The following is a 16,296-nucleotide window of genomic DNA, read 5'->3' as shown; positions in this document are numbered from 1 at the left end:
TAATTGTATGGATGACACAGAAATACCAGTTTCATTTTCATTTAGTTATGCCTTTTACTCTATTTTAAAACAAATGGTTTTATAATCATTTTATAAAATATTTTTTATTTTGATTTGGCATAATAGCTAAACAATAAATTATTAAAGACACAAAAATGTGAAACCACAGCTCGTTTAGCAAGTTTGGGCCTTCATTTGCACCCAGTTCTTCCCTAGGAGCTAGGATGTGAAAATGTATTGGTGTAGTATATGTTGTGGATCCAAGTAGTGTGGCCTTTTGGAACTGACAGATGGAAATTTTGTTAACAACCAAGATTTTTTGGGATAGTATTATTAATTACTAAATATAGAGATTTCACTTTGTCTTACAACTTGTAGTCACATCAAACTACGTTTGACATTTGAACCATTGTTGGACAAGTTTTTTAATTACATATTTTTTGTTTAAGATGCCAATTGATTTGAGTTTGACCATTTCACTGCTGATTCCTTATTCAAAACAAACTAAAAAGGTACCTGCTGTTACTGCTATTTAGTATGAACAGCAGCATTAAGAGTAGTAATACTGCATAATTGTAGTAGTAATCCTTGGGACTAGTCAATAACTGAGAAACTACTGGGCTTTTTTAGGGTGCCAGAATACATGTGTCAACACTGCAACAATCTTGGCTGAAGCCATTTTTGCTTTATTTTTGGTTGCCACAGTACTGGGAGTGGTTTTAAGGTTAGACTAGGCAATAAATTGTCCTGTGGGAACCAAGGTCATTGCTGCCTGACTATTGGCAGACTTTCTAATGGAAGGCTCAGCCTGCCAAAAGTCAGGCAGCAATGACCTTGGTTCCCAAGGGATAATTTATTGTTTAGCCTAACCTTAAAACCACTCATCTCACCTCCCAGTATTGTGGTAATTGAAAATGAAACAAAAATGGCTTCAGCCAAGGTCGTTGCAGTGTTGACAGTTGGATCCCCTAGAGCAGTGTTTTTCAACCACTGTTCCGCGGCACACTAGTGTGCCGCGAGATGTTGCCTGGTGTGCCGTGGGAAAAATTGAAAAGTAATTATAAAATACTTTCTTTGTGTTTATTTGATTCCTATTCAAGAGAATTACTTTATATATAGTCAATATAGGCACAGAGTTAAATTTTTTAACATTTTCTAATGGTGGAGTGCCTCGTGATTTTTTTCATGAAACAAGTGTGCCTTTGCCCAAAAAAGGTTGAAAAACACTGCCCTAGAGAGAGAACAAATCCTAAAGACGAAGAAAAGTTAGAGTTAGGAATCTCCCCGAGGCTTATGAGGGTGCTTATCAAAAAATCTATGTATCAGTCTATTTGCCTTGATGTCAGTACTTTTTACCCAAGTAGCTTCTGTACTAAATACTGTAATTTTCCTTTGTACAACCTAGAATCAAGACTATGTTTTATTTCATAATGGGTCTACCCCTCTACTAAAAGGGGACCAGCTGCTTTTTTGGGAACAGGTCTTAAGTAGTATTCCCTGACAGGTTTTAGTAAACTGCAGTGGAAAACAGGGTGGACTTTTCCCAAGAGATGAGGGAGTTTTAATTCTACTGTAACAGGGTTTAGAATTCAAATTATGGGGAAGGGACCGAGGAATTTTGGTCCTAATTTTATACTAGGCAATTTGAGTCTTAAATACTTTGTAGACAGATAGATATGTTCTTTAAGGAAACCTCTTGCCTTGGAGTTCTGCTTTTACTGGTCTCATCTATAGAAACCATGACATTATGTTGTTAAGGCTAAACTTGTTACATTTATCCATCGTTTTCCAACCATGGCATAAAACAGCAAGTTCTTATGTGCTTCCCTTTTTGTTTGCCTATTCATGGGAGGAAAGATTCTTTGCAATATGTGCTCCCCAGGCCATACGTTGGATTGCAGCTACTGTACATCCTTCCATTACTATCCTTATCTGCATGCCATTTTTCCATGACAAACTGCTCAAATTGACTCACAAAAGTCTCATAACATTTCCATTTTCAGATAATCATCAAAAGGTAAACCATTATAATAGTTACACAAATTTTAATAGATTAATCAAAATGACTAGTAGAGTCAAGCTGCTCCCTGCCCTTTTACTCAAGTAGAAATGAACTGGATTAAAAGTAGCAGACATCAAGTCTAGTCATGTTTTCAGCTTGCCGACTGACCTTTCAAGGTAGGTGGTCATTCTCAAGATCAAGATGTGCCTTTTGGGGGCCAGTTTCTATGTAGTCTTGTTGATGAAAAAATGAGTTTCTATGTTAGGCTATTGCCAAAGAATATGTAGGTGGATACTAAGAGAGTAACTTGGGATATCAGAGAAAGAAAGGGAGAACAAACCAGACTAAGTGTTTCTGGCTAGCTGGAAAGCCACTCTTCAATCATCCTATGTTTACATACTACACCTGTTAACAGGTTGACATGACAAGAGCAAGCTCCACTGAATATTCTACACCCTCAAAGTGGATCTGTATTGTCTCTGGTTTTCCTTTTATTTCTAACATACCCTTTTTATTTATTTATTTTGGTATCTCTCCTAAGCCTGAATTCATTCTAAGCTTTAGTTTTTCTGATAGAGATCCTTTCTAGAAATTACATTGTAATCATCCCTCTTTCCATTGGGTAAGCATGTCCTTTTTGCTTTTCAATGTTTTAGAAAATTCTGCTTGTATCCAAACTGAATTCTTTAGCTTTTGTCCCATGTCTTCTTCTTATGGGAATTGTTTTTATGGCTCCTTCAATATCTCATTTTATAGAATTTCCCGTCTCCCATCCCTCCTGGATATTTTTCTTTTTTTAGGATTTCAAGGTATTGGATCTCACCTACATATCCCCTGAGCAACTCAAAGTCTGGTTTTTCTGGAGTCCAGGTCTGATTTTTTTCAGTTCCTCCTTCTCTTGGATATCATAGATCCAAGGATAACACTGTGACTTTTTTAAAGATGCCAATCGCCTTCACTACTTAACAGAACAGATAGTTAACAGAATAACAGAGTTGGAAGGGACCAGAATAATAAGCAGGAGACTCTATACTATTTCAGATAAATGGCTCTCCAATCTCTTCTTAAAAACCTCTAGTGAGGGATCATCCACAGCTTCTGAAGGTTAATTGTTCTCACTGTTGGGAAATTTCTCCTTAGTTCTAGGCTGCTTCTCTTTTTGATTAGTTTCCATCCATTGCTTCTTCTCCTGGTGCTACAGTATAAGCTGATCCCTTCACTTCTTTGTGGCAGCCCCTCAAATATTGGAACACTGCTATCATGCCACCCTTGTGCCTTCTTTTCACTACCCAATTCCTGCAAAGTTGTCAGCTAGGCTCACAAGGAACCTGTTTGATCTCCCATTTCATGCAGTGTTTGTAGGCAATGCAGACTGTAGTCTACAAATTTGAAGTTCTCTTGATGGTATCATTCCTTAAGCGAGTGATTTATTTCTGAAATCCTTTGTTCCCTCATTGGATGTTGATCTTTCATTGGAAGTACAGATAATATTGTTTCAGCTTCATTGTTGTATCATTTGTCCCCAAATGAAAGAGAAGAAAGGGATAGTAATATTTTTGCTCCAGGGAGACAATATACCTCCCTAGGTTGTTGTCCAGTCTACAGACTTCATCCATTTCCTCTCCCTGTGGGAAGAGATTAGATCCAGGATAGTGGAGCCCATTGTTCTTTCTCCAACAATCTCACAAATGAAGTTGGTAATAAGAGAGGACAAGAAATTATTTCCAGGCAGATATAGATTTCCAGAAGGTGATAATACAATTGTAATCCTCCATTATCACGATTGTATGCCTCATTGAAAGATTGGTCATCTAATGCAGAAATACCTCATCTGTATCTTCTGTCTGCTCAGGTAATTCTTTTTAATCACCCTCCCCCCCAAAGTTATCATGGCATTGCTTTTGCTTCTTTCTAATTTTATTCTTTGTCAAATACTTTCAAGAGGATTCCTGAATTTCTCTGCAAGTTTATTTTTTCTTTCTATACAGTGCAATACTCCCACACTTTTTATCGAATCTCTTTCTTTTCAATAAAGTGTAACATTCAAGTGCTGTGTGCCTAAGTATCCCTCCAAGTTTCAATAATGCCTGTCCTATCATATTTGTATTTCTGAGTTAAGGTCTTTTGTTCTCACTGTATATTTCCCTAAACCTGTGCACTAGGGTAGAAACATTTGAGATTTTGAGTTCCTTCTCTTGGTATGTCTATTCTACTCTCTTTGTGTTCTGCTTTCTTGGCCCGAGTTCTTGGCTGCTAATTCAGTTCTGGACTTTTACTTTCCTCCTACTTTCCCCCTAATTTAACATTTTTCCAGTGAAAATGTTGAGATGCCTATCCAAGGACTCTTCTCAGTTTTTGCCCAATGTATTCCATCTCTTCTCAGAAGTAGTTCATGAAGTTACTACAGGCCTCTGTCCCAGAATTCAAGCCCTTCTCATCAATTCCTATTTGCATAAACAGCTGTTGACTTGTGAAATCTCCTTTTTTTTGTATCATGACTCTCAACTGGAAAGATTGATGGAAAAACTATCTGCATTCCCAATTTCTTAACTTTTCTGTCCAAGGCCTCATAGTGTCTCAATTTCAGTGTCTCTCTGAGCAGGTGAGTTATCCTCACATATATTAGAAAGGAAGGATAGTTATCATTTAAATATTTTTGGTAAGTTCACCAATACATCCTATATAGAAGTGATGACCAGGACTTAGGGGACAGTATCAACTGTGAATATGTGCAGATGGCCCCCCTCTCTCTGGTTACTTGCAGGCCTATAAATACAGGGTCATGAAAGGACACAAAGGAAACAGCCAATATTCTAACCCACCCAGGAGCAGCTGGTGTCTTGGGGAAACACCCAAAAGGGAACATACTAGCCACTTCTGCTTTCTTATCTACAGTGTGCCAGCCTTAAAGGGCGAAGTCTTAATTTTATGTGTGTCAGCTTTGCTGGGTGAATTGCTTATGTAATCAAAGTAAGTATAAAAATAAGGCTTTTCTGATATTTGGGGCTTTTGGTCTTTTTGTACAGAAGCCCGTCTTTGTTCAGCTGAATAAACACGTAAGCTTGAAGGCAACTTCTGGTTTCCTGTATTTTTTTATCAAGCAAAAACTAAGAACCTGCACATCATTTTTGGCGAGCTCTAGCACAGGAGAGGTGCTTGGTCCTAGGGAGGCTCGGGAAGGGGAAGGCGCCAAGCACACACTGGGGTTTCCTGGAGGTGCCCTTCTTCTTGACTCTTCACTTCATTTTTTAAATAGGAACTAATTTTTTCCCCTTTTTGTTGTGGTTGTGGCTTCACTAGGTTCCTGCATACTCAGAAGGGCTGAAGATAAGGTAAGCTTATATCGCTTTATTGCACAGGCTTGCCCAGGGGAGTGTGTGTATGTGTGTAAAAGTGTGTCTGTTTCCTTGAATCATTTCCCACCATTGACCAGAGCTGGGTGGAAGGGTTTGTGTCAGCCGCACGTAGACCCCCTCTCATATCTGGGGGGGGGGCATTTAGAAAGCAAGGGGTGCTAGCCTTGTACTCTCATGTTCCAACGGGTTGTGAGTGGTGTGTGGTTTGAGGTTTGTGGTTGCTTCTTATATATTTCCCGCTCTTGACCAGGCCTAGGCATGATACCGATTCTAGCTGCCTGTAGACCCCTGTGAGGTTGTGGCCATTGACCGGGGGTTCCTACATTGCAAGGAAAATTGGTGGATCTCTTATGGCCCAACAGGCTGGTGTGAGAGATTTAGACACATGGGCTCAGCCCAGGGAAAACCTGTTAAAATGAATAAAAAAAAAGAATGTGCCTTCAGTCCCCTTAAGTATGTTATCAGGAATTCTGATAAGCTCAAAACCCGTTGGGATATGAAAATTGAAACTCTGACCAAGAACAAAGTCCTCTGGCATCAGGATATACCTACTGTTTGGCCCAAAGGGGGGTCCATAGATTTGGGTTTTTTTGAATCTATGGGAGATTATACTCAAAGAGGCATGGATCATGATCAACAAGCTTATTATGCACTTTTTTGGACTTTACAAAGGAATAAGCAGATGCTTAAAGACTGTGGGTTCTGGCAACTTCCCACAGCACCACCTTTTCCTGCTTTATCCTCTGCTCCACCACTTTATAAGGGGATTTACCCCCTGACAGAGCAGGTAGTTATTGGAAGGGGGGACACTAATAAGGTCCTGGTTCATACCCCCTTCTCCACATCTGATCTTTATACATGGAAGGACCAATTAGGTTCTTATAGTGCAGTTCCACACAAATATTCTGAATTGGCTCTATTATTTAAACTCATAACCCTAATTGGGCAGACCTCCAAGCCATGCTGGATGTCTTTCTAACATCAGAGGAAAGATGTCTGGTAGGAAATGCTGCAAAAAGATTAGCTGAAGAAAGGAAGGTCCTTTGTCCTGAAACTGACCCTAGATGGGTAATTGATATTTATGAAAGCAGAGATTATGAACATTTAAAAGGCTTTCAAGACCTTCTTGTCACTGCATTGCAGACTGCTATCCCTAAACATAAAAATTTGGGCAAAATTTATTATGTTCAACAATTGCCATCAGACAGCTCCAGTGACTTCCTTGAGCGCTTGTACCAAGCCTTCAGAAAATATAGTGATTTGGATCCAGAAGCTCCACAAAACTCCCACTTGGTGATCATGCTCTTTATTGAGCAGAATGCCCCAGATATTAGGCACAAATTACAGAAGCTGGAAGGGGCTTCAGCTGACACAATTGGAAAATTGTTGGAAGTAGCTTATAAAACCTATGTATCAAAACAGAAGTAACAGCCAAAGGGGTTAAGAGGGATGAAAAAAGAAGTGTTGTGTGCTGGTTCAAGCTTTACAACAGGCGCCCCTAGGGGGAGGGAGGAGAAGTGTGACTCGAGGAAGAGGATGGCGAGGATCAGTAGGGCCCCCTGGGGAGAAAAGTAGAATGATGCCACCAAGATTCCAGGCACCCCTGGAACGTCTAATGCAGTCTTTTGCCCTAAGGCAGGACCAGTGTTGTATATATAAGACATTTGGCCACTGGGGCAGGGAATGTCCTTTACGTTCCCTTCCCAGCCATCCTATAGGGCATGTTACTTCACAACCATGTTTTAAATACTAGGGGAGTCAGGGGCTGGGGGTGCCTTGGTCTCCCTGACCTTTCGAATGATTCTCCCTCCCTCCCTCCCTCCCTCCCTCTCTCTCCTCAACATGTGTAGAGAAGGCTAATGGTGTTCTTAAAAGTCATCTTGCCGAGCTTGCTCAGGAGACACATCTTACTTGGGTCCAGGCGCTACCCCTCACTCTTTTGCGTGGGAGAACCGCCCCCAAGCAACCTCTTGGCCTGTCTTCCTTTGAGATCATGTATGGTTGCCCTTTCTTTATCATTCTTCCTTATCCACTTCCCTCCCTGTTTTTGGAGACCAGGCCCTCTTGCTAATACACCCTCTTGCTAATAATGTTTCTTCCATTTCTCAAGCTGTTCAGGTCTTCATCTGGGATTGGATCATCCACTCCATCCTTTCCTTCCTGATGATTGGGTGCTTGTCAAGTCCTGGACTGATTCTGGCCCTTTAGCTGAACGCTGGAAAGGACCCTTCATTGTTCTTCTTCTATCCACACAGTGGTCAAGGTTGCTGGAATTCGTAATTGGATTCATCACACATGCCTTCGCTCTTCTTCACCACCTTCTGATGCTGAGGACCAAGTTGCTTGGACTGTGGCCTCTGGTGCTGAGGAAGAACTTGGGCTAAAGCTTCTGTTGAGTGCCAACACTGACCTGTATGCCGGGACATTTTGGTAGTTGTGATTCCTGTGCCTGCCGGGTTTCCACACGAGTAGTTTCCTCTCACCGGCTTCCTGCTTACTCTCAGCATGGGCATCACTCCTCTCTCTCTTGGCTGACATCTGGTTTTTTGTTTGGGTTGTTCATATTTTCTTTTTTGTTACTCTATCTTGTTTTTCTTACCCTATTCCATGCTTTCTTGCTTTCTTTCTTTTTGTGGAGCCTGATCTACCCTTATGGGGGGATTATGGCGGGGTGTGTGTGTCAGGTTCTGGCCATAGTTGAGGAATGTGACATGGCAAGGGGCACAGACCCTACAGGCATGGACTCCCTTGATACTTTGTCACACTTGAGGCCTCCCACTATATCTCGGAGTAGAAGGTCTCATGGTCAAGAGAGTCCAGATGCTGGTCAGGTCAACCCAAAGACCCCATCAAGTGTATCTCACCCTGGAAAGTTAGTTCCAGGACTTCAGCCAGATGCTTCCCATAACACTGTGGTTGGATCTAAAAGGGGTACTTTGCACAATAAAGCCCAAAGTAAGACATCTGATATGCTGCCTCTGGGTGAAACCAGATATCAAGAGGGGGTTCTGCCATTTTTGGTTGATCATATCTTGGCACAACAGCCACCTCCTTCTGATTCTCGGGATCCTACATCTGTGCCTAAACTGTCTGGGGAATTACAAACATCATTCCCCATCTTCCCCAGTAAAATAGAAGGCCAAGGTGGTCCCCAATTTCCCAGTCTCTCTTTAGGAATTTGGGGTTCCAACACCCATATACAGAATATGCAAGCATGGGTTAAGCTTTTGAATGTAACAGATTGCTGAATCTGTACACATATACCCCCCACTGGTACACATGGATTGGTCATGGAAGCTACAGCTTTAGGAGCCTTTATGTTCAGCATGAACGATGTAACTAGGGCTGGACACTTCCTGTGTTTGGGGCAGGAAAGTTGCAGATTGCTAAACTAGGGATGCGTATATAGCACTCTGCAGCAGCTTGCCTTAGTCATTTTAATTCTTCTTCCAGATATAAGTTAGGGATCTATGCACTTTGCACAGTCACATGGAAGGTCAGTACTAACATGTGAGATGATTAGCATAGATGTCATCAGACCTTTGACTACAAGAAGGACCCTCTGCTCTCTGTAGTTTGTTTGCAGCAATGGGACTCATGGCTTATATGTCTGGTGTTACAGCTTATATGCCTGAAGGGTTAGAAGGCAAACCAGGCATTTATCTTGCTAACCACCTGGACTGGTGGTTCCTTTGTGGTCGGTTTGCCTATAAATCTTTGCCAGCTTACTGGTCTGGTACATGTACCATAGGAATTATCTTTCCCTCTGTCCGTATTATCCAACTTCATGATTGGAACTTCCGCACCTGCAATCGGCGGGACGAGGACCACCTTGAGCATGAAGAACATATTGAACACCATCCTCTATCTCATGGCCTGGGAAATGCCATCGCATGAGCATTAATTCCAGCTATAGGAGTTGGTTTGAATTATAATTCTATTATAGAATTAGGTGACTGGACAGAGGAAATGTTTAACCACACCATACAGGCATTTACACAACTCAATAAGGAACAGAGAGAAATACGGGAGTTAGTGGTACAGAATTGCCAAGCATTGAATATGGTACTGGCTGAAAAAGGTGGGGTGTGTGCTTTAGTCCACTCACATTGCTGCACTTTTATAACTGATTATCAAGTTAACATTAGTCATACCATCCATTTCATGGAAGAAGGAATTAGGAATTACCCTAAAGATCTGAAGATTTCTACTGATACTGTATGGGAGGTCTTCAGTGGTATATTCTCATTTCTTACAGTTGACTCCCGGGATGGGGATGGTTTAGGAAATTATTCCTTGGTCTTCTCTTTGTAGTATTCCTTGTTCTTGTTTCCTGTTGTGTCATTCACTGCTTGCCCCTAATCACCTCTGATTGTCCTAAACGATTTACACAATGTACTGCAGAAGCTTATCCTCTGTCTCTTCAGTTGGATAATCATGCTTCAGCACACTGCTCGAAGCATGAAAGGGGGGATTATGATGACCAGGACTTAGGGGACAGTATCAATTGTGAATATGTGCAGATGGCCCCTCTCTCTCTGGTCACTTGCAGGCCTATGAATGTGGGGTCATGAAAGGACAGCAAAGGAAACATCCAATATTCCAACCCAGCCGGGAACAGCTGGTGTCTTGGGGAAACACCCAAAAGGGAACATACTAGCTACTTCTGCTTTTTTATCTACAGTGTGCCAGCCTTAAAGGGTGAAGTCTTAATCTTATGTGTGTCAGCTTTGCTGGGTGAATTGCTTATGTAATCAAAGTATGTATAAAAATAAAGCTTTTCTGATATTTGGGGCTTTTGGTCTTTTTGTACAGAAGCCCATCTTTGTTCAGCTGAACAAACACATAAGCTTGAAGGCAACTTCTGGTTTCCTGTATTTGTTATCAAGCAAAACCTCAGAACCTGCACATCAGAATTACCTGGAAGACCGTACTTCTCTGCATTCTCTTATTCGGTCTGCACATTTTTGGCTCACCTTAATAAGGAATCACCTATTGTGCAGATGACAGAAGGAATGGCCTTGAAGGACACACCACTACCAAGGCAATGGTCAGATAAAAGAGGCCTGAACCTGAGTCAAGAATGTAACAAGGGTAAAACATTTCAGACAAGCCACTGTCTAGTTCACATAAAGATAAGGGAAGGGAAGGGAAGGAAAGGAAAGGAAAGGGAAGGGAAGAGGAAGTGCATTCAGACTTGCAAGATTTTGTTACAAAAGCTTTACAATAAAAGTAGTACTGGCCTACATGGCATTGCTTTCCTAGTCTTGTCTACCTTCGAAGGTTAACATCATGAGATGCCTTTTCTTTCTCAGTGATCCTTCTGGATTTCTTTTTCCCATAAGGGCCCAGGGACTTCTGAAAGTGTTATGTCATACATTCTTCAAGTGGCTATTGGTCCTCCTTTAGGGACAGCCTTGTACTCATTTTTCAGTTGGACTAGCATAAATTGCATCCTGGTCTACAAGCTTTTCCTCTTCCTCCAATCCTGCAAGTATAGTCCAGGCAGAAAGGTGTCCATTCTATCTATTTTTCAGGTCACTGTCCATGTAGCTGGGATCCTCCCCTATGAACTCTTCTAGCCAAAACTCCCACAGAAATTTTCAATATTTGCTTCCTGTGGCATTGAGTGCAGAGAAATTCTAGATGAAGACTAGATTGGACTGAAAGAAGACAGGTAGAAAGAAAAAGAGAAAGGTACACACTCCAAAAGGGTCTCCCCCTTGAATTCCCTTGTTATTCTCCCTGCCAAACTCCTGCTTCCACTCTCACTTTTCTCATCCTGTTGATGTTAAGTGTTTGCTTTTTTTCTTTTCTTCACTACCTGCAATGACCATCTCAACGTGCATTTTATTCTGTGGACATATTGCCATTCCAGGAAGCATTGGAGAAACGCTTCTAATCCTCTAAAGGTCCATGCTGCTGCACGGTATGTTGCCATGAATTTTAAGCCCCTGGATGATACTTAATCACTTGCTTAGGGTGAATTACATTTGCCATTTTAAAGTCCCTTTTCCAGGCTGGAAAGATTAATTTTGGAGATGTATGCCATATTGTTCATCTGTAATTCCAGGTGGTTTATGAATATATTAAAAAGCAATCTCACTGCAAATCCTTAGGAGACCTCACTTTGGATACCTCCACCTTATGAAAATTATCCATTAATTCCTTCTTTCTGCTCCCTGTTCTTTAATCAGTTAGCAATCCATTAAAAGACTTCAATGAATCAAAGAGTTAGAAAGAACCCACAAGTCACTGAGTCCAGTTACTCAGAAGAATCAAATTAAAATTCTCCTTTTATCCCAATGATGTTAAATTTACTCTAGAGTCTTAGTGAAAGACTTTGTCAAAGTCTTTTTGAAGTCTAAACCTTGAATCACTGGAACAACTTGGAAACAACCAATTCAAATTCCAATGGATAAAATTAACTTACATGGATCGCACCCATTTATATGTCTGTTGACATTCAAAGCCATTTTAAATGCTGTGAAGTAAGATTAACATTAGAAAAATTCTGTTTGTGACCTTCTATGTGCTTACTTATTTTATTAATAATAATTACTTTAATTGCATTATGGCAATTTATCCAGGATGTGTTAAAACTCTCTGGCCTATAATTTTCTGTATCCACCTGTACAAGAGATGGATCTACAATTTTAAAGAAGATTGCTAGGGACTACTTAGTCTCAAAACACATAGTTCAAAATATATTTTCACCCCAAGTTCTATATTTTAATGTATACCAATATTATGTTCAATGAAATGCAAGTTCTTTTGGCTAATTTTTGATCCTGATAAACTGAAATTGAAAATTTATGTTGTTTGATGGCTAATAAAATCCCCACCTCTACATTTATCTGGATGGAGCAGATGAAATCAGCTTGTACTAATATCTGCCAAAAGCAAATTCTTCAAAAATATTTCATTACCTATTTATATCCCACCTTTATTATTTTTACAAATAACTAAAGGCAGGAAGCATATCCAACACACCTTCCTCCTTTTATTTTCTGGCAACAACCACCCTGTGAGATGAGAGGGATTGGCTGAACGTCATCCAGCTGGCTTTCAGGGCTAAAGCAGCATTGGAACTCAGGGTCTCCTAGTTTCTAGCCTAGTACCTACACCAAATTGGCTCTCCTGTATCACAAAAGCTCCTTTACCACAAAAACCACATCAATACTCTACCTCCTGAAAAGCTGTAGATTTTAGTGCCACACTGCTGCCAAGGTAAAATCAATTGGAATAATACTATTCAGAGAGAAATTCAAAGGGATTATTTTTAAATGTATTTCTAAATTATGTACATTTGATTAAAAGCTCCATGATCATTAATAACCACTCATTTTTATCATGGGTTCAGACACATTCTATTGTCAGGCAAACCAATTCAAAACCAAACCACGAGTGCAAAATATAAGACCCTGTATATAAAAAAATGTTGTAGTTATTAGGCTATTAAGCACCTGGTTTGCTTCCTTTAAAATATCCATCATCATCCTCACCACCACCACCACCTCCACCACTATCAAAATCAACATCGCATCGTCCTTACCTTTTTTTGGAGAACACAATGGAAAATGAATATAAACATTCCCTGCAGAGAATTGAAAATGGTGAAGAGGTACGCCATGATCACCGTGCTTTCATTAATATACATAAGTCCAAAGGCCCAGGTGAGTCCCAATAGGCAGAGCAGAGCTATTGCACCTATAACCCATGACCTGTCAAGGAAAGAAGGAAGAAAGGAAAAAAGAAAGAAAGAAAGAAAGAAAGAAGAAAGGACAGAAAAGAAGTGTATTTGACTGATAAAGAAAACAATTCAATGAACACAACAGTATTTTAAATTATTCTTTGATGAAAAGAAAGGCAGAATGTGAATATTTGTGAGAAATGAACTTTTTGAATTCAATGCAGTTTATTATCAAATTCATAATCTGAAGAAAATATATAGATGAAAAATGTCATGAGCATGAAAATGCCTCTCTAGAAAAACAGGCTTGTAGCAAATGTTTTTGTGCAGATGTAATAAAATATAGAGATATATGACACTGTAGAGGAAAATTAAAAAATATATTTTAAATTTGCCTCCATCCCTTACATGCCTAATTTTTAAAGCTTCATGATATTGAAGGACAATTAAGAGAACAACAGTCCTATTGTTTTGAAAAAGTGTAATTGTGGAACATTAGCAGATGGCTTTATATATTTTGTATATTTTCTGCAGTTAGCTGGCTCCAAAATTCTTTGCATTTTCAAATGAATTATATATTAAGTAACTTGAATTAAAATTTAAATACAACCTAGCCAACTTTCAAAATAAATTTTGCCCAACTGTATTGTTGTAAGCATGGCTTGTTTTTTAAAAGAAGAAATTCCAAAATACTGTATTTATAACTATTAATAAGTACTGATTTTCTAGATCCACTTCAGACAGGGTTCTGTTCTGGCCTAATTATAAGACAATCTCCCTTGGCTACTGTGTTGGATTACTTTCCTGTGAGGAACATAATCTTTATGGACATGGTATGGACATACCAACAACTGCTGTCCATGGTGCCAAAATGACAAAACATGTGTCATGATGTTATAGTACAACATCTGAGCTTTTTTTCTTGTATCTACATGAAAGTTACATGTCAATGTAACAGCATACACCACTATGTAATGGTCAAAATTTTCATTGTAATGCATGAACATCATTCATCACCTCCTTTCCTATTCTGAAAATGCTTTCAATCTGTTCTCCTGTGGGATTTCTCTGCTATATTTAATTACAGTGTCAACCTGTATTGGCTCTATGGATTTGGAACTGCTGGAGCGCTTTGTAGTCCTAGCCCTGCACCTGTTCTAGAGCAAAGCATTGGGATACAGCACTGTAGTTTGGCCTCCTGACAATCTTTATGTGGAATGCCTCAGTTTACTTACAATGCCATCTATGATATCTATAAAGTGGCTTGATACAGTAATGAGAACATTTGGGGTGAGGTGTCATCCCAGCTCTATTACTTGATGATCTCAGAATCATGACAGGCCATGCAAGTCTTAAATTGTTGCTTGAATGCAATAGTGGAAAAGAGATAAAAGCCATGTCAATAGAACACAAGCATTGTGGGTCAGTGGCTCCTGGGGAGGGATAGGAATTGAATGTATTCTCTATTCTGGATGGAATTGTGGACCCCTGAACGAACAGGCTCCTATTCTGAAGGGCTTCCTAGATCTGTCATTGCTGCTCGAACAGGTGATCTTTGTGGAGTCCATTGTTGATTAAAAATAGCTTGGATAGATAGATTCAGGCATCAGTAACTTCAAAACTCATTAATATAATCCACGTTCTAGGGCTTTCCTTTGGAATATTCTGGAACCTACAATTCATCATCTAGTCTGCTGAATAGGGAACATTATCATGAATGTATCTCTGCGCTGGTTGCCAGCCTAGTACTCACCCATAAAGCTGGTATTACTAAACTGAAACAGTTGTCTTCAATTAAATATCCCCAGGTGCCAACAATACAACTCTCCAGTGAGGCTCTGTTCTTTGCTCTGTAACCTGAAGTTTGACAGTTGGTGGAGGTTTTCCTGCAAGGCACCTGTTCTCTGGAATGACTTTTTCTCTTATGATGCTGGCCCCTGTGTTTAGGCATCTTTGAAACATTGGCTTAATATAACCGACTTCCTTAGCCATTAGCTCCAGTAATATTTGGAGAGGGGCTGCGTTGTTTTTATTCTGTTTCTATTCTGTTTATGATCTGCTTAACTTCATACTTGTCTACTTATTGAAAACAGTTCAGGTTTTCAGAATATGAAGTATATACAAATGTTGTTAATAACACATAAATAAGTAAAGAAGCATTCAGTGTTTATCACTACAAAATTCAAAGGAAGAATTTTTAGGCATATACTTAAAAGGCCTCTGAATACTCTTCGGAAGAATTTAGAAAGATTGAGCCCCTATACACATTCCATTTTTTAAAAAAGCTGTCTCTAAATGAACAAAAAAACTCAGGAAAATAATGGTGACAGAAAAGTAGTAGTGGGAAGTGAACTACCATTTTCCTTGGTGGTGGAATTTGGGTTACAAAATATTATATGACTAGGAATATCGTAGCTATTTTGACCCAGATTAATCAGATAATTTGCAAGAGTTTTTTTTTTAACTATAGGAGGTTGCAGTATATAATTTGTGGATTATCCTGATCCGAGACAGTTCCATTCTGTGTACAGGAGAATACTTCAAGTCTATAGTAGGCCATTCCAGTGAGTAGACAAAGCATTCCTGTATTAGCAATAGGTTCATGGAGTCTAAAGGTGGGTAAAGTACCAGGAATATTGTGGGATATACAATAACAGTTACTGGATCAACTTAGAAACCTGAAATTTGTTTGATTAATAAAAAGCTATTCAACATTTTCACTGAATTAGAAATGAAAGAAATAGGAGCAATAGGACTGCGGGTGCAGCAAAAGCAATTTAAAATTTATACTGCTCATAGATAACAAAGTAGCAGTGAGAAAATTCAGATGCAAGAATTAGCAGCTATTGGAACTGTTATAGACCCATGTAGTTTGAAATTATGTAGAACAATCATAGAAATATGCAAAACTTCAGATGACCATTAGATGCCATCTAAGCTTCTGTGCTGCAAATTAGAGATTGTTCAGATTTTTGCAGCCCACGTATGAGAGACTATATGATTCTAGAATGCATAAAATGAATTATGCACTGTGGCAAAATAAAATGCAAGATAATTTGATTTTCTATTTGGACATTCAGGACAAATATAAGGAAATTATTAAGGCATATTTGATTATTCAAAGAATAGTAATCCTGAAATATCATGGAAAGTAATGAATTATTTTAACAGTATCCTGCTGTCTCACTAGTTTTCATGGGCCATGAGAACTGTATGCCTGAGAATATTACTATGATGATGGAATA

At 39.4% G+C, this 16,296-nt stretch overlaps 1 protein-coding gene across 17 annotated transcripts in view; it reads right to left on the bottom strand.

Moving 5' to 3' along the window:
* ADGRL3 (adhesion G protein-coupled receptor L3) overlaps positions 1–16,296 on the bottom strand; it is a gene marked incomplete at its 3' end in the record, with an annotated part of 400,329 nt that overhangs the window by 113,583 nt on the left and 270,450 nt on the right. For all 17 annotated transcript variants that reach the window (XM_081321797.1, XM_081321796.1, XM_081321791.1 and 14 more), the window contains one exon: positions 12,914–13,082. In XM_081321797.1, coding sequence (XP_081177923.1) covers positions 12,914–13,082 — 169 coding nt within the window. The remainder of the gene's footprint in view (positions 1–12,913; positions 13,083–16,296) is intronic.

This window comes from Vipera berus (assembly GCF_964194415.1).
Source record: "Vipera berus genome assembly, chromosome: 2".
NCBI lineage: Eukaryota > Metazoa > Chordata > Lepidosauria > Squamata > Viperidae > Vipera > Vipera berus.
Note: the sequence above shows the minus strand (reverse complement) of the source record. Positions and strands in the feature narration are given on the sequence as shown.